Here is a 19,551-nt window from a genome sequence, read left to right as displayed (position 1 = left end):
GGCAGGCGATCAAGCATCTGATCGACGAAAGGCAGTGGGTAGTGATCCTTGCGAGTAGCCTGGTTGTGATGCCTATAATCAATGCACACCCTCCAAGCAGTCTGGTCACTTCCTTCTTGATAACCTCTAGAATAGTGGGGTTTAGTCGCCTTTGGGGTTGACGAACAGGCCTTGCTCCCTTTTCTAAAAATATATGGTGCTCACAGACTTTAGGACTGATGCCTACTATATCCGCCAAACTCTACCCAATAGCTTTCTTGTGCTTTCTTAGCATACTAAGCAACTGCTCCTCCTGTTGGGATATGAGATCCCTTGCAATGATAACTGGGAGCTTCTGATTATCCTCAAGGTAAGCATACTTGAGGTGGAGTGGAAGGGGCTTCAACTCCATGTGCTGCTCATGGCTAGGCACTTGATCATCTGGGACCATTGGTGGTGGCAAGGTATTTTCAGGAAGCTCAGAGGGTTTCCCCACACTTGCACCTTGCTCCATGTTCATCCCTTCTACTTCTTCCTGGTGGACTTCAGCCATGGTCTCATCAATAATGTCGCACTGCAAGATGGAGTGATCTTCCGGTGGGTGCTTCATTGCTTCATCCAGGTTGAAACTCACTGCTCTGCCATCTATCTCAAAAGAGTAAGTTCCCGAGAAGGCATCCAATTTGAACCTTGAAGTCTTCAGAAATGGCCTTCCAAGCAGGATGGATGATGGTCTTCCTGAGTCATTAGGGGGCATATCTAAAATGTAGAAGTCAATAAGGAATGTTAGCCCCTTAATGCTCACCAGCACGTCCTCAGCAATTCCAACCACCGAGATTAGGATTTTATCTGCTAAAACAAAACATGATGCCGACCATTTTAAGGGAGGGAGCCTCAAAGCATCATATATAGATAATGGCATAATACTCACACATGCACCTAAATCACACATGCAGTCAAAAAATTGTACACCCTCAATAGTACAAGTAACCATGCATGGACCTGGATCCCCACATTTTTCTGGTATGACACCAATTAAAGCATAAATAGAGCTACCTAGAGGAATAGTTTCTAAATCATGTATTTTATCTTTATTTATGCATAAATCTTTTAGAAACTTAGCATACTTAGGTACCTGGTGAATATCATCAAAAAGGAGAATAGTTACCTCAACCTTTTTGAAGATCTCCACCATCTTGGGGTCTAGCTCCATCTGCTTTCTGGGTTTCCTAGCAAGGTGTGGAAAAAGAATGGGAACGGCTTCTCTTATAACTTTAGCTTCCTTTGGTGCTCCATTCCTTGGTTGGGCCGCTTCTTCTTCAACCATGTCTTGTACTTCATCCTCTTTTTCAACATCCTCTACCTCAATAATGTGTTCAACTGGGATGTCTGCTTTTAAGCTTGGCTTCTCATGACTCATCTCTTATAGTGTGGTTCCGAACCTCAAAGTAACGGCATTGATTTCTCCTTTGGGGTTGGGTAAAGGCTGAGAAGAAAGTGCACTAGAGCTTGCAGGTTGATTGTTAAGGGTAGTCAGTGATTCTATCAGGGAGACGAGAGCTTGTAAAGTAGATTTTAGACCGTTTATGGTAGAGTTAAGTGTGTTCTCCATGGTCTTTTGTCCTTGCGCAATAGAGTGAAGCAACTCGTCATTGGAAGAGAATGGGGGGTAAGTAATTTGAGGGGCTTACTGTTGGTTGTTTTGGGGTGCCTGGGCTTGCCTTTGGTGAGATGCTCGGTAAGGCTGAATTTGGTTCTGTTGATACTGGTTCTGCTGATTGCTGTTGTTGTTCCACCTCTGATTTTCACCATTGTTTCTGCCTCCTTGGTTGTAGTTGTCTCTCCACCCTTGGTTGGAGTTACCTCTCCACCCTTGGTTGGAATTGTCTCTCCATCCTTGGTTGGAGTTGTCTTGCCAACCTTGATTGTAGTTCCCACCTTGGTTATAATTGCCGCCTTGTTGATAGTATCCTTGATTCGAGCGGTCATAGAAATTATGGGTAGCTGCCAAGGTGTTGTCTTCTTGTTGGAGCTGCGGACATTCATCAGTGTAATGAATATAGCAGGCACATATTCCACACACTCTCTAAAAAACCAACTGTTGACACTATTGTTGTGGGGGAGGCTGAGGTTGTTGTTGATTCAATTGTAACTGCTTCAGTATGTTGGTCATCTCTCCAAGAGTCTGTGTGAGAGCAGCATTCTCACTACCAGAGGAAACCTCCGCAATAGCCTTGGGATGGTTGTTCCTATGCCTGGCATTCCGGGTAGACTCAGCTAGATCGGTGATCACTTGCCACGCTTCTTTCGCCGTCTTGTACTTCTTCAAAGAACCATTACTCGCAGCATCTAATGTAGTCTTTTCTTGAGGCTTTATGCCTTGTGTGAAATAGCTAATCAACACCAACCGGTCAATCTTGTAGTGGGGACATGAGTCTAGGAGATTCCTAAAGCGTTTCCAATACTTATAAAGAGTCTCTACTTCACCTTGAATAATGCAGGAAATTTTTTTCCTCAGTCCATCTGTAACTTCAGCTGGAAAGTATTTTTCCAAGAATTCCCTTCTGAGCAAATCCCAGTTCGTAACAACTGCTTCAGGTTGAGCGTAGAATCACTCCCTTACCTTTCCCTCAAGAGAAAATGGAAAAGGCAGATAGCAAAATAGTAGTCTCATCTGCACCATGACGCCTAACAATTGAGTAAGCTGTCTAATGAGCAGATAATTTATACGCTTTTTGGCATTGTTTTTACATAGTTTTTAGTATGTTTTATTCACTTTTTATTATATTTTTATTAGTTTTTATGCAAAAATCAAATTTTTAGACTTTACTATGAGTTTGTGTATTTTTCTGTGATTTCAAGTATTTTCTGGCTGAAATTTAGGGACCTGAGCAAAAATCTGATTCAGAAGCTGAAAAAGGACTGTAGATGCTGTTGGATTCTGACCTCCTTGCACTCGAAATGGATTTTTTGGAGCTAAAAAATCCCAATTGGCGCACTCTCAATTGCGTTAAAAAGTGGACATCTTGGGCTTTCTAGCAATATATAATTGTCCATACTTTGCCCGAGTTTGATGACGCAAATTGGTGTTTAACGCCAACTTTCTACCCTATTCTGGCGTTAAATGCCAGAACTGGCATAAAAGCTGGAGTTAAGCGCCCAAACTGGCACAAAAACTGGAGTTAAATGCCATGAATAGCCTATGCACATGAAAGCTTCATTGCTCAGCCAAAACACACACCAAGTGGGCCCCGGAAGTGGATTTCTGCACTATCTATCTTAGCTTACTCGTTTTATATAAACCTAGGTTACTAGTTGAGTATAAAAACTACTTTTAGAGATTCATTCAGTATCTCATGACATTTTTACATCTGAATTTGTATCTTCTACGGCATGAGTCTCTAAACCCCATGGTTGGGGGGTGAGGAGCTCTGCTGTGTCTCGATGAATTAATGCAATTATTTCTGTTTCCTATTCATTCACGCTTGTTTCTATTCTAAGATATTCATTCACACTTCAACATGATGAATGTGATAATCTGTGACACTCATCACCATTCTCAACCTATAAACGCGTGCCTGACAACCACTTCCGTTCTACCTTAGATTGAATGTATATCTCTTGGGTTCCTGGTTCACGAGTTTGACTGCCTCTCCTAACAACAGAGCATTCAAATCTGTGAGATCAGAGTCTTCGTGGTATAAGCTAGAATCAATTGGCAGCATTCCTGAGATCCGAAAAGTCTAAACCTTGTCTGTGGTATTCCGAGTAGGATCTAGGAAGGGATGACTATGATGAGCTTCAAACTCATGAATGCTGGGCATAGTGACAGTGTGCAAAAGGATCAATGGATCCTATTCCAATATTAGTGTGAACAAACAGATGATTAGCCATGTACATTGACCCTTTTCATTGAAAGGACGGCTGGTAGCCATTGACAACGGTGATCCACCAACATACAGCTTGCCATGGAAGGAGACCTGCGTGCGTGAAGAAGAAGACAGTCAGAAAGCAGAAATTCAGAAGACAGAGAATCTTCAAAACCTCAACCTGTTCTCCATTACTTCATAACAAGTATCATTTAATTCATGCTCTTTTACTTTTTGCAATTAAAACTAAGAACCACTATTGATATCCTGACTAAGAATAATAGGATAACCATAACTTGCTTCAAGCCGGCAATCTCTGTGGAATTGACCCTTACTCACGTAAGGTATTACTTGGACGACCGAGTGCACTTGCTGGTTAGTTGTGCGAAATTGCAAAATTGTGATTGTAAATTTTGCACACCAAGTTTTTGGCGCCGTTGCCGGGGATTGTTCGAGTTTGAACAACTGACGGTTTATTCTGTTGCTTAGATTAGGAAAAAATTGTCTTTTGTTAGTTTAGAGTCTCTTTATTTTCTTTTCAAAAATTTTCAAAAATCTTATTTTTCCTAGTTAATTTTCTATTTTTACTTGAGTCTAGTTTCATGTTTTAAGTTTGATGTCAATTGCATGTCCTTATTTGTTCTTCATATTTTTGAATTTGTGCCCATTGTTCTTTCTTGATCTTCAAGTTGTTCTTGTTTATTTTTTGTTTGATCTTTAGTTTTCTTGTTTTGTATCTTTCCCTGTTTTTCTTCTGATTTTAGAAAAGTTCAAAAAGATTTTTCAAGAAAATATTTTTTCTTTCATAACTCAGTTGGTTAGAACGTTGGCTTATGTTTTTGGTATCTTCTTTTCAAAAATAATTTTTCTTTGAATAAATCTTGTGTCAAATTTTAAGTTTGGTGTTCTTTTGTTAATTTTTCTTTAGTTTTCGAAAATTTTATTTTGGTTTTCTAAAAATTTTAAGTTTGGTGTTCTTTCTTTTTGTTCTTGTTGTTCTTGTGAGTCTTCAAAGTGTTCTCGAGTCTTCTTTGTGTTTTGATCTTAAAATTTTTAAGTTTGGTGTTCTTTGTTATTTTCCCTCCAAAATTTTCGAAAACGAGGAGCATTAGATCTAAAAATTTTAAGTCTAGTGTCTTTTGTATGTTTTTCTCTTTCATAATAAAATTCAAAAATAAAAAAATCTTTTCCTTTAATTGCTCATAATTTTTGAATGCCTTGGGTTGACTTAGTCAAAATTTTTCAAATCATATCTTTTTAAGATTTTTAAAATCATATCTTTTTCAAAAACTTCCTAACCACTTTCTTTCCCTTCACTTTTTCAAAAATCCTCATAAAAAAATTTTTTCAAATCTTTTTTTATTTTAGTATTTTTTTATTTTATTTTTTCAAAAAAAATATATAGATAAATAAATAAATATAAAATAAAATTTTTATCCACATCATCCCCCTTACTCCATCATGGACCTAAGTGGAAATGAACAGTCCAGAAGGACTCTGGGGTCATATGCTAATCCCACTACTACTTCATATGGGGGTAGTATCTGTATACCCCCATTTAAGCTAGTAATATTGAGCTAAATCCTCAGCTCATTATTATGGTGCAGCAAAATTGCCAGTATTATGGTCTTCTACAGGAAGAACCTACTGAGTTTCTGGCTCAATTCTTACAAATTGCTGACACAGTACGTGATAAGGAAATAGATCAGGATGTCCATAAACTATTACTATTTCTATTTGCTGTGAAAGATCAAGCTAAGAGGTGTTTAAATAACCAACCCACAGCAAGCATAAAGACATGGAAACAACTGTCAGAAAAATTCATGAATCAATATTTACCTCTGTTCATACCCTGGATCAAGCTGTCCGACCCGGGATGTTCTACAGATAAAGCGACCGACCTTTTCAGGTCAGGACAAATCGACCTCCTCTCAAAGAGCTCGGCCAAATCACAGGAAAGCCCAATAAAGGGCCCAAATAGAGGAACACGACCCCAAATCCTAAGGCAGCCCAAGCCTACAGAGGGAAGGGTGGTTCCCATGAAAGATAAGCTAACCTCACCTAGAAGATAAGATAAGATAACTAACTTATTGATGAGCGGATAATTTGTACCCTTTTTGGCATTGTTTTTAGTATTTTTTTGTAGTTTTAGTTGAGTTCTTAGTATATTTTTATTAGTTTTTAGTTAAAATTCACTTTTCTGGACTTTACTATGAGTTTGTGTGTTTTTCTATGATTTCAGGTATTTTCTGGCTGAAATTGAGGGATCTGAGCAAAAATCTGATTCAGAGACTGAAAAGGACTGCAGATGCTGTTGGATTCTGACCTCCCTGCACTCGAAGTGGATTTTCTGGAGCTACAGAATCCCAATTGGCGTGCTCTCAACGGCGTTGGAAAGTAGACATCCTGGGCTTTCCAGCAATATATGATAGTCCATACTGTGCCCAAGATTTGATGGCCCAAACCGGCGTTCAAAGTCACCCTCAGAATTCCCAGCGTTAAAGCCGGAACTGGCACCAAAATGGGAGTTAAACGCCCAAACTGGCATAAAAGCTGGCGTTTAACTCCAAGAAGAGTCTCTACACCAAAATGCTTCATTGCTCAGCCCAAGCACACACCAAGTGGGCCCGGAAGTGGATTTTTATGTCATTTACTCATCTCTGTACACCCTAGGCTACTAGTTCTCTATATATAGGACCTTTTACTATTGTATTTTCATCTTTGGATTATTTTAGATCCTTTGATCATCTTTGGACATCTAGTTCTTAGATCATTTGGGAGGCTGGCCATTCGGCCATGCCTAGACCTTGTTCGTATGTATTTTCAACGGTGGAGTTTCTACACACCATAGATTAAGGTGTGGAGCTCTGCTGTACCTCGAGTATTAATGCAATTACTATTGTTCTTCTATTCAATTCCGCTTGTTCTTTGTCCAAGATATCACTTGTTCTTCAACTTGATGAATGTGATGATCCGTGACACTCATCATCATTCTCACCTATGAACAAAGTGACTGACAACCACTTTTGTTCTACAAGCAACCAAGGCTCTAGTGTTTATCTCTTGGATTCTTTAACCGGAATCTTCGTGGTATAGGCGAGAACTGATGGCGGCATTCAAGAGAATCCGGAAGGTCTAACCTTGTCTGTGGTATTCTGAGTAGGATTCAATGATTGAATGACTGTGACGTGCTTCAAACTCCTAGCAGGCGGGGCATTAGTGACAGACGCAAAAGAATCAATGGATTCTATTCCGGCCTGACCGAGAACTGACAGATGATTAGCCATATGCTGTGACAGAGCATAGGAACATTTTCACTGAGAGGATGGGAGGTAGCCACTGACAACGGTGAAACCCTTGCATAAGCTTGCCATGGAAAGGAGTAAGAAGGATTGGATGAAGACAGTAGGAAAGCAGAGAGACGGAAGGGAAGGCATCTTCATACGCTTATCTGAAGCTCTCACCAATGATATACATAAGTATCTCTATCTTTATCTTTATGTTTTATTCATTCAACATCTATACCCATTTGAGTCTGCCTGACTGAGATTTACAAGGTGACCATAGCTTGCTTCATACCAACAATCTCCGTGGGATCGACCCTTACTCGCGTAAGGTTTATTACTTGGACGACCCAGTGCACTTGCAGGTTAGTTGTGCGAAGTTGTAGTGATCACAATTTCATGCATCACTTATCTTATCTAAAAAGGTCACGCCTCATCACTATAAATACACTGGAGCACCCAGGTATAACTCATACTCTGATTCTACTCAATACCTGCTTAAGACCCTTGCTAACTTAAGCATCGGAGTCCCTTGCAGGTACCCCCCACCCTCCAGGGATGAAGGATCAGCACCATCACCAAGTCAGACACAACAGCACCGACCAGCACAAAAGGTCTCGACTGAGATCGACCCACAATTTCAGGTAACCCTCGGAACATTGGCGCCGTTGCCGGGGAACCTGGAAGTCATCTCAGCACCATGGCGGACGACCATGACAACAACCATGACTCATATCTAGAGGATAGAACGCCGCACAAAAATGCGGACACTACACTAAAAGATACTCCCCAAATCAACAAAAAGAACTCCCCAAACGAGGGAGCCCTGGGTGCGTTTCAAGATCGGTTAAAACAACTTGAGGAAGAAGCTCTACGTCAACGAGAAGCTGAGAAGGACCTGCAAAGAGAAATAAGACGACGCCGGAAATTGGAGAACAAACTCCTAAAACTTGAAGCCGATGTCAAGACTAAAGCCAGTCAATCCACTCTCGAAGATAGCACCCGCAAGGAGCAAGATCCATTCACCAAGGAGATCATGAAGACAAGAATCCCAAAAGACTTTAAACTTCCAGACATGACCTTGTACGACGGCACTATGAATCCCAGCCATTATCTCAGCAACTTCAGGAGCAGAATGTATTTCACCGACGCCTCGGATGCAGTTCGTTGCAAAGCCTTTCCAACTACTTTAACAATAATAGCAATTAGATGGTTCGACAACCTCCCTCCTAGATCCATCTCGAGTTTCAACGACATGGCCAAGAAATTCCTGGCCAGATTCTCCATCCAAAAGGACAAAGCTAAACATGTGTCGAGCTTATTGGGAATCAAACAAGGAGAAAGGGAAACCCTGCGCAACTACATGGAGAGATTCAACAAGACATGCCTGGATATACAAAACCTGCCAATGGAAGCCGCTATCATGGGCCTCATTAATGGCCTGCAAGAAGGGCCTTTTAGCCAATCTATATCAAAGAAGTACCCTACGTCTCTAAACGAGGTGCAAGAACGAGCGGAAAAAAGAGCAGAAGATGTCAGACCAACTGCGTGATCATCCCGGACGCCAGAAAGACAAGTCGACATGATACATGGCAGATTCACCGGGGGAGGAATCTCCAAATCATCCCGCAAAAGACATCTCAAAGACGTATACCACGTCGCAGAAAAGAAGGAAGCACCCGACATCCCGGCGATCACTTTTACCAAGGAAGACGCATCCGGTGTCGCGTCAGGGCATGACGATCCCATGGTCATCACTATTATACTGGCAAACGTAAATCTTCATTGCACATTGATAGACCAGGGGAGCTTTGCCGATATCTTATTCAAAATCGCTTTCGGCAAACTCGGCATGGAAGAAAAAGAACTCAGAGCATATCTGGACAGCCTGTTCGGGTTAGGAGATACCCCGGTTCAATCAATGGGATACATCTCGCTCCACACAACTTTTGGAAAGAGAAGTCAGTCAAGAACATTCAAAATAGATTACATCGTCGTCGACGTAAGCTCAGCCTACAATGTCCTAATAGGTCGGACAACGTTAAATCAACTCGGCGCAATAGTCTCGACTCCGCATCTATGCATGAAGTTCCCAACCGCAGAAGGAATAGTCACAGTAAAGGCAGATCAGAAGATGGCGCGCCGCTGTTACAACGAAAGTCTAAACCTCAGAGGCAGAGGAGAAGAATTCCACACAATCGAGCTCGGTGGAGTTCGGAGGCGGGAGGAGCTCCGCCCACAACCTGAAGAAGAAATAGAGAAAATCCAGATCGGGAACACCCCGAACCAAACAACCAACATCGGCACACTCCTAAAAGGGGACATAAAAGAATCACTCATACAGTTCCTACGCGACAACGCCGATCTCTTTGCGTGGAAGGCCGCAGACATGCCAGGCATAGATCCCAAACTAATGTGCCACAAGCTAGCAGTCTACCCAGGATCTCGGCCGGTACAACAAAGGCACAGAAAGCTAGGACCAAAACGCTCTCAAGCAGTGGAAGAACAGGTACGAGCTCTATTGGAGGCAGGCTTCATAAGAGAAGTCAAATACCCGCTATGGCTTGCTAATGTCATTTTGGTAAAAAAGTCAAATGGGAAGTGGAGAACGTGCACCGACTATACCGATCTCAATAAAGCTTGCCCGAAAGATCCTTATCCGCTCCCAAACATCGACGCACTGGTAGATGCCTCCTCCGGATACAAATACCTCTCCTTTATGGACGCATACTCGGGATATAACCAAATCCCAATGTACCCACCCGACCAAGAAAAAACCTCTTTCTTAACCCCAAAGGCAAATTACTGCTACATTGTTATGCCCTTCGGTCTCAAAAATGTGGGAGCCACTTACCAAAGATTAATGAACAAAGTTTTTCGGATCACATCGGAAAGATCAAGGAGGTCTATGTAGACGACATGCTAGTGAAGATGCCAAACGAAGAGATGTTATTATCCGACCTGACACAAGTATTCAACACCATAAGACGACACGGCATGCAACTAAATCCCACGAAATGTACCTTCGCAGTAGAAGCTGGTAAATTCTTGGGTTTTATGATCACACAGAGAGGAATCGAGGCAAACCCAGACAAGTGCAGGGCCGTACTCGACAAGAAAAGCCCGACTTGTATCAAAGAGGTACAACAACTCAACGGGTGGTTGGCAGCTTTGTTCAGATTCCTGGCGGGATCAGCAATAAGATCTCTCCCTTCTACGCCACTCTAAGGAAGGGAAAGGAGTTTGAATGGACAGCTGAATGCGAGCAAGCCTTCCAAGACTTCAAAAAATTTCTGGGACGGCCACCTATATTAAGTCGGCCACGGGAAAGAGAACCACTCATCTTGTACCTCGCAGTGGGAAATCGGGCAATAGCCAGCACTGGTCCGAGAAGACAACAGTGGGCAACAACCCATATACTTTATCAGCAAAGCGTTACAAGGGTCCGAGCAGAACTACCAGAAAATAGAAAAGTTCGCTTACGCTCTCATAATATCTCGATGACTTCACCCATATTTTCAGTCTCACACTATTAAAATTCGGACCAACCAGCCCATAAAAGGAATCTTACAGAAAACATACTTGGCAGGCAGAATCTTGCAATGGGCTGTCGAGTTGTCTGAATTCGACCTTCAATACGAAGCTTGGACGGCCATCAAATCTCAATTTCTGGCCGAATTCATTGCGGAATTTACGGACACACCGGAAATCCCCGCAGAATGGAATCTATACATGGACGGCTCCTCAAATAAAATGGGAAGTGGCGCAAGCGTAATAATTGAAAGCGACCAGAGGACCCAGATCGAACTCTCCCTCAAATTCGGGTTCCCTGCCTCAAACAATCAAGTGAAATATGAGGCATGATGAGCGGATAATTTATACGCTTTTTGGCATTGTTTTTAGGTAGTTTTTAGTAAGTTCAAGCTACTTTTAGGGATGTTTTCATTAGTTTTTATGTTAAATTCACATTTCTGGACTTTACTATGAGTTTGTGTGTTTTTCTATGATTTCAGGTAATTTCTGGCTGAAATTGAGGGACTTGAGCAAAACTCTGAAAAAGGCTGACAAAAGGACTGCTGATGCTGTTGGAATCTGACCTCCCTGCACTCGAAATGGATTTTCTGGAGCTGCAGAACTCCAAATGGCGCGCTTTTAACGGCGTTGGAAAGTAGACATCTAGAGCTTTCCAGCAATATATAATAGTCTATACTTTATTCGGAAATTGACGACGTAAATTGGCGTTGAACGCCAAGTACATGCTGCTGTCTGGAGTTAAACGCCAGAAACACGTCATGATCCGGAGTTGAACGCCCAAAACACGTTATAACTTGGAGTTCAACTCCAAGAGAAGCCTCAGCTCGTGGATAGATCAAGCTCAGCCCAAGCATACACCAAGTGGGCCCCGGAAGTGGATTTATGCATCAATTACTTACTCATGTAAACCCTAGTAGCTAGTCTAGTATATATAGGACATTTAACTATTGTATTAGACGTCTTTTGACCACGTTTCATCTTTGGTCTCAGTTTTGTTTTATTCTTCATCTTAGGAGGCCATTGAGCACGTTTTGGGGGCTGGCCATTCGGCCATGCCTGAACCTTTCACTTATGTATTTTCAACGGTGGAGTTTCTACACACCATAGATTAAGGGTGTGGAGCTCTGCTGTACCTCAAGTTTCAATACAATTACTATTACTTTCTATTCAATTCTCTCTTATTCTTATTCCAAGATATACGTTGCACAACACTTTGATGAATGTGATGATCCGTGACACTCATCATCATTCTCACCTATGAACGCGTGTGACTGACAACCACTTCCGTTCTGCCTTAGGCCGGGTGCATATCTCTTAGATTCCCCAACAGAATCTTCGTGGTATAAGCTAGATAGATGGCAGCATTCATGGGGATCCGGAAAGTCTAACCTTGTCTGTGGTATTCCGAGTAGGATCCCAGGAATCCGGAAAGTCTAACCTTGTCTGTGGTATTCCGAGTAGGATTCCGGTATTGAATGACTGTGATGAACTTCAAACTCCTGAAGGCTGGGCGTGATGACAAACGCAAAAGAATCAAGGGATTCTACTCCAACCTGATTGAGAATCGACAGATGATTAGCCATGCTGTGACAGAGTATTTGGACCATTTTCACTGAGAGGATGGGATGTAGCTATCAACAAGGGTGATGCCTCCAGACGATTAGCCGTGCAGTGACAGCGCATAGGACCATTTTCTTGAAAGGATTGAAAGTAGCCACTGATGATGGTGATGCCCTACATACAGCTTGCCATGGAAAGGAGTAAGAAGGACTGGAAGAGTGAGTAGTGAAGTAGAGTTTCAAGAGGAGCACAGCATCTCCATACGCCTATCTGAAATTCCCACTATTGATTTACATAAGTATTTCTATCCCTTTTTATTTTCTATTTATTATTAATTTTCGAAACCCATAACCATTAAATCTGCCTAACTAAGATTTACAAGGTGACTATAGCTTGCTTCATACCAACAATCTCTGTGGGATCGACCCTTACTCACGTAAAGTTTATTACTTGGACGACCCAGTACACTTGCTGGTTAGTTGAACGGAGTTGTGAATTCAAATAGAGCCAATTATTAAATTTCATACAAGTACAAAGAGCATGGATCACAATTTCATGCACCAAGGCACTACTTGCTGGTTTGAAGCTGGCTAGGAAGGTTGGAGCTCAAAAACTTATCATCTTCAGCGACTCACAGGTAATCACTTCACAAATAACAGGCAGCTACCAAGCCAAAGATCCCACTATGAAAAAGTACTTGGACAAAACCAGGGAACAACTCGGATAACTCAGAGAGTACGAGATTCGACACATACCCCGAGAACAGAATGCCCGGGCCGATGCACTCTCAAAACTAGCCAGCACCAAACCAGGAGGCAACAATAGAAGCCGTATCCAAGAAATTCTACAGAATCTATCAATCTCAGAAAAAGAAAAGGTCCTAGCCATAACAGGTCGCGATCAGGGATGGATGACCCCCATAATTAATTACCTCACAACAGAAGCCCTCCCTACAGATGAGAAAGAGGAAAAGAGGTTAAAACGGGAAGCACAATACTATACCATCATAAATAATACTTTATACAAAAGAGGGATTTCAACACCATTGCTAAAATGCGTGCCGACTTCCAACACTAAGGATATCCTAGAAAAAGTACACAGTGGCATTTGTGGCAATTACCTCGGAACACAAGCACTCGCCAAAAAAGTACTTCGGGTAGGATTCTATTGGCCAACTCTACAAAAAGAAGCTGTCACAAGGTTCGGAGTTCCATACTCCATCACTACAGACAATGGTACCCAGTTCACAGACGCAGGCTTCTGAAAACTAGCGACCGACCTGAATATAAAACAACAATTCACCTCTGTTGAGCACCCCCAAGCCAATGGGCAAGCTGAAGCTGCTAACTAAGTTATATTAGTAGGGTTAAAATGGAGATTACAGGAGGCAAAGGGAGCCTGGGCTGAAGAGCTCCCACAAGTCCTATGGGCATATCGAACGACTGCACATTCCACGACAAAAGAGTCACCTTTCCGATTAGCTTACGGAATGGAGGAAATGATCCCAGTGGAGGTCGAAGAAGGATCACCCAATGTAATCCATTATAGCGAAAAAGCCAATTCCCAACTTCAAAGGGAAGAGCTCGACTTACTTCCAGAAATCCGAGAAAAAGCTCGGATAAGGGAAGAGGCGTTGAAACGACGAATGGCCTCCAGATACAACCGAAAGGTAATACAGTGGGCCTTTGCTGAAAATGACCTCATCCTAATCCGAAACGATATAGGAACAACTCGACCTGGAGAAGGAAAGCTGGCAGCAAATTGGAAAGGACCCTTCCGAGTCATAGAAGTACTGGGAAAGGGTTACTACAGGCTTTCCGAACTCGACGGGCGAGAGCTTCTTAGATCATGGCACGCCTGCAACCTAAGAAGGTACTATAGCTAGGGATGATAAAAGATCTTGGACAAGGCACACTCTTTTTTCTGAAAAAAGGTTTTTTAACGAGGTGCCCCGCTAAGACCTACAAATCACCCGACTTAGGAAATTAACTCCTCATGTATATTTGCATTTTCTTTTAATAAAATTTGTTTAGATTCTCTACAAACGCTCAAGTCGTATTATTCTAAAAACATTCATCGCCCGATTGTAAATCTACAGATCGACAAAAAAAAGTGAAATCGAATTCACTGTGCGATCACGATAAAAACGAGGGCTAAAAACCCAAATTCTACAAAATTGGCAAAGTTGAAAACAGAATATTGCAAGAAGTTATAGAAAGTGATCCATAGAAGGGACCTGACAAGGACCTAATAAAATGGATTGCTATAAAATAACTTAAAGACTGGCCAGCACAAAAAGTCAGACCAGCCACAACAACCCAAGTTATAAGTAAAGCCCTGGAAAGAGGTCTGGTCAGCCCAATAAAAGAAGATTACTATAACTTCGAAGAGCCCGACATGGCAAAGTCGGACTCCTACAAAAAGTTACAAAAGATAATCCCTGAAAGAGATCTAAAACAAGGTCCAAAAAAGATTATCAAGTAACTCGACAGGGCCCGACGTGACAAAGTCAGCCCAGAAAGATAAAGTTACAAAAAATAATACCTGAAAGAGACCTAAAACAAGGTCCAAAAAAGAGGATTATCAAGTAATTCGACAGGGCCCGACGTGACAAAGTCGGCCCAGAAAGATAAAGTTACAAAAGATAATCCCTGAAAGAGACCTAAAACAAGGTCCAAAAAAGAGGATTATCAAGTAACTCGACGGGGCCCAATGTGACAAAGTCGGCCCAAAAAGATAAAGTTACAAAAGATAATCCCTGAAAGAGACCTAAAACAAGGTCCAAAAAAGAGGATTATCAAGTAACTCGACAGGGCCCGACGTGACAAAGTCGGCTCGGAAAGATAAAGCTACAGAAATAACTCAGAAGAACCCGACATGACAAAGTCGGCACAAACAACAAAGAGTTATAAAGTAATCCCTGAAAGAGAATTGAACAAGGTCCAAGAAATAACTCGTAAAGAGCTCGACATGATAAAAATGGCCACCCAAAAACCTTAAAAAGCAAATCCTAATAGAGACCTCACAAAGGGTCCAACCGAAATGGATTGTTAAAGATAACTTCGGGACAAAGAAAGAAGACCAACATACAAGGTGGATTCAGCCTTAACAGAAGTCAGGCTACAAACATAAAGCAAAAAAAGGTCCAACCCAAACACAAGTCGCAATAATGAATGCACTCAAGAAGCCATCAGAGTCAAGCCCAAGAGTTCGGAGACTATTTTGTTTAACAAAAATAAAGTTGCTAAGCAAAGCAACTAAAGAAGTACCAAAGTCAGAAGCATGCTTTACAAAATAAAAAGTTCAAAAGCCCACAGGCCGGGCTACGCCAAAATATACCAAGGATAATTAAAGAGAAGTCGGAAGTCCCTCATTAGCGGCATCAACATGAGGTGAAGGAGGACGAGTCTGGAGAGGCACTGCATCCATTGTCCCGTCGCCTCGACTCAAGATCTGACAATCAGGATCTGACTCAACTACGGTCGAGGGGGCTGAAGTGACTGGCATAGCAGAAGCTTTAAGAGAAGGCACAGGGAGAGGCTCAACGTCATCATCAGGATCATCCGGGACAATCTTGCCATCTTTTACTACATTATCAAGACTAAAGAGGGTCAAATCGGCATCAGGGGCAATAATCCGGACCTGCTCCCTCAGGTTCTCATAGGCGGCAGTCACGCTACCTACAAAGTGACCCTGGAGCTTGGCATAATCAACCCGAGCAGTTTCCAAGTCATCTCGAAGATGCACCAACTCCCTATAAGTTGAGACACAGCTATCCTTGTGCTTCAATGCCATGTCCTCAGCCAACTTCAAGGAAGCCGCCAAGACGATAGAGCTAGCCTTCTCACCCTCCAATTCCTTTTCTACCTTCGCCAACTTCACCTCCAACTCCTCCTTCAAACCCTTGATCCGATCAAACTCCAATTTAGCCTCTTCCATGAAGGATTTCGTAGCATGAATCAGGATATCCTGAGCAGTTCAGAAAATAGCTGCACCCATATGTGCCATCTTCACACTATTTCTGGTGATGAAATCTAGGTGCTGAAGAAGGGACACATCATCCATGGAAAGCGCACCGTAAGGGGCAATTTGCTGGTCAACAAACTCGACAGCATCAAAATCTGGGGCATCCAGGTTAAAGGGCTCAGATGTTTTTTACTTTTTCGAGGAAGGAGCACCAGAAGCAGCAGTAGAAGTTTGTGGAGGATCTGCCAGGCGAACCCGAGGAGTAGGGATCACCCTCCTCGGCCCGGGGGAACTCGGCAGAAGCAGTTTCATGATTGTTTGAGAAGACCCCTCCCCAGCCGCCTTGACTGAGATGTTTTGTGCAGCGGCTGCCTTCCTGGCTTTTTTGAAAGCCTTCATGGAGTCGTTGTTTTTCGACATTTCTGAAAAACAGAAAAGACTGAATCAACAAACAAAAGTCATAGATCACAGGGGTAAAATAGAATAAAATAACACGTCAGTCAATACCCAACACTTTTCGGACCAAAGAGGGGTCCCCCAAAAATTTCTTAGTATCCAGATGCGGAGGCTCCCCCCAAATATCCTCCAATACACTCACAAAGGCCTGTTCGACCCCGTCCAACATCTCCCAAGTATACCGAGACACCATGACATTCTTTTGCCACTCAAGAGGAAAAGTAGGTTCATCATTTTCATCAAGAAAAAAGGGGCAAACCCCCTCAACAGCTCGAACTTTAAAGAAATAGTTTTTAAAGTCCTTAAAGGACTCATCATACATGGCAAAGACTTTGTGCCCTTGAGCAGATCTAAAGGAAACCCAAGAAGCTTTCTTTTTTGAAGAGGCTCCAGGCATGGCGGAAACAAATAAATAGAGGAAAAGAGTTAGAGAATGCTTGATGCCTAACTCTTGACAAAGCAGCTGAAAAATTTTTATAAAACCCCACGAATTGGGATGAAGCTGGGATGGAGCAATGTTACAAGACCACAACAAGTCGGTCTCAAAAGTGGAAAAAGGAAAAGTAATGTCCAACAGACTAAAGAAGTATTCATAAGCATAAAAATAGGGATGCTCCCCCTCAACAGAAGCAGGAAAACAAACTCTCTCATTGAAATCAGGCGCTACCAGCTCGTAATTCCCTTCCTGGGCACCGCTACCACAAACCCTATGGTGTTTTCGCAGCTCTCTACAGAAGTCAGAATCCACCACTGAAAGACATAGAAGAACTATGGAATCCACCCAATCGGCCATGCCCTCAGGGACTTGGGAAGGCATCTCAACAATATTCTTGCGAGAAGCCATAAGACCAACTAGTCTTACAATAAAGAAAAGAATATCGGATTACTAAAACACATCTCGGACAGTAGCAAAACAACTCGACTACACAATCCAGTGCATTACAAGCAACAAAAGGAGTCCCCAGTACTTAAACTAAAAATCCTGGGGCACCATTTGGGGGCAACCACAATACAAGAACCCAAGAAGATTTACAAGATTCACACCCTAGCAACAATCCTTCCCTTTCAAACCAGAAACAACAACCGAAGCAGAAATCATCAAGAAAACATCGTCTTCATCAAAAGAGAAACTACCAACAGAACCTAAAACCACTAAAGGAGCAACCTTTTTCAAGCAGCGGCAACATGCAAAACCCTAGAGATACTAAACAGAAGGGCAAAAAGAGGACCAGAACACGTACATCACAGTGGCAGTCAAGCATAGCAATATGAAAAGATTCAAGCTTTCCAACATGGATGCAGGCAAAATCAAAACTTTATTGAAGAATCACATTCCAAAGCAAGTAAAGAAGTAGGGAAAAGAACTAACCTGAGGAAAAGAGGAAGCGCTGAAGAAGGTGAAGAAAGAAGGAAACCAAAATCGCACTCCAAGAACAACATCAAACGATCGCCAAGCAAACGTCACAGAAGGAAATGAGAAAATCACAGAGAAAACAGAAAAGAGAGAAAGAAGGTTACGAAGAAGAGAAACCATTTTTTAAATGCGAAGTTTAAAAATAAAGAGACCCAGAGAAAGCGGAGCATTAAAAGCCCATTAATGAGGGTGTTAAAGCCTCGCACGTTTCCAAAGCTAGAGCGCTAATGCAAAAGCGCGCGCTTAAAGAAGCAGAAACGTTCCACATTAAAAAAGGAGCTCTACAAAGATAAAGCGACAAAATGCTCGAGTTTGGCTTTACCCGAGCAGGCTCGAAGACCAAGACTCGACCTCCAGGTAAAGACCGAGCTCAAGCAAGGACACTGTTCATATCCTGGATCAAGCTGTCCGACCCGGGATGTTCTACAGACAAAGCGACCGACCTCTTCAGGCCAGGACAAACCGACTTCCTCTCAAAGAGCTCGGCCAAATCACAGAAGAGCCCAATAAAGGGCCCAAATAGAGGAACACGACCCCAAATCCTAAGGCAGCCCAAGCCTACAGAGGGAAGGGTGGTTCCCATGAAAGATAAGCTGACCTCACCTAGAAGATAAGATAAGATAACTAACTTATCTTATCTAAAAAGGTCATGCCTCATCACTATAAATATACTGGAGCACCCAGGTATAACTCATACTCTGATTCTACTCAATACCTGCTTAAGACCCTTGCTAACTTAAGCATCAGAGTCCCTTGTGGGTACCCCCCACCCTCCGGGGACGAAGGATCAGCACCATCACCAAGTCGGACACAACAGCACTGACCAGCACAAAAGGTCTCGACTGAGATCAACCCACAGTTTCAGGTAACCCTCAAAACAACCTCCAAAAAGGATGACACAGCTAAGGCTGGATATCCCAGGCTTCGGACAAGGAGATAATGAATCTCTTTATGATGCTTGGGAAAGGTACAGAGAGATGCTAAGGAAATGCCCATCTGAAATGTTTTCAGAATGGGTGCAGTTAGACATCTTCTACTATGGGCTAACAGAAAAAGCTTAGTTATCTCTAGAGCACTCAGCTGGTGGATATATACACATGAGAAAGATGATTGAAGAGGCTCAAGAGCTCATTGATACAGTTGCTAAAAATCAGCATCTATACTTAAATAGTGAGTCCTCCATGAAAGATAAAGCTAAGGCAGTATCCACTGACTTTAGTCCTCAAGAACAAGTTACTGAACTCAATCAGCAGCTATCTTCTATAACAAAATAGTTAGCAGAATTTAAGGAGATGCTACAAGAAACCAAGAATGCTAATAAGGATATGGAAGCACAATTGAATCAGACAAAGCAGCAGTTATCAAAACAGATAACAGAAGAGTGCCAAACAGTTCAATTAAGAAGTGGAAAAACATTAAATACCTCAACTTAAAGCAGCAAAAAGCCAAGAAAAGAACAATTGATAGAGGATGAGCAAACTGCTAACCA

At 42.3% G+C, this 19,551-nt stretch overlaps 1 protein-coding gene across 1 annotated transcript; it reads right to left on the bottom strand.

Moving 5' to 3' along the window:
• Window positions 1–241: 241 nt before the first annotated feature.
• LOC130956955 (uncharacterized) lies at window positions 242–1,399 on the bottom strand. Its single transcript, XM_057883879.1, has one exon. It carries the CDS (start codon window positions 1,397–1,399, stop codon window positions 242–244), a length of 1,158 nt encoding a protein of 385 aa, XP_057739862.1.
• Window positions 1,400–19,551: the final 18,152 nt, after the last annotated feature.

The sequence above is a fragment of the Arachis stenosperma genome, chromosome 10, assembly GCF_014773155.1.
Source record: "Arachis stenosperma cultivar V10309 chromosome 10, arast.V10309.gnm1.PFL2, whole genome shotgun sequence".
Classification (NCBI taxonomy): domain Eukaryota; kingdom Viridiplantae; phylum Streptophyta; class Magnoliopsida; order Fabales; family Fabaceae; genus Arachis; species Arachis stenosperma.
This window is presented reverse-complemented; position numbering and strand designations above follow the sequence as displayed.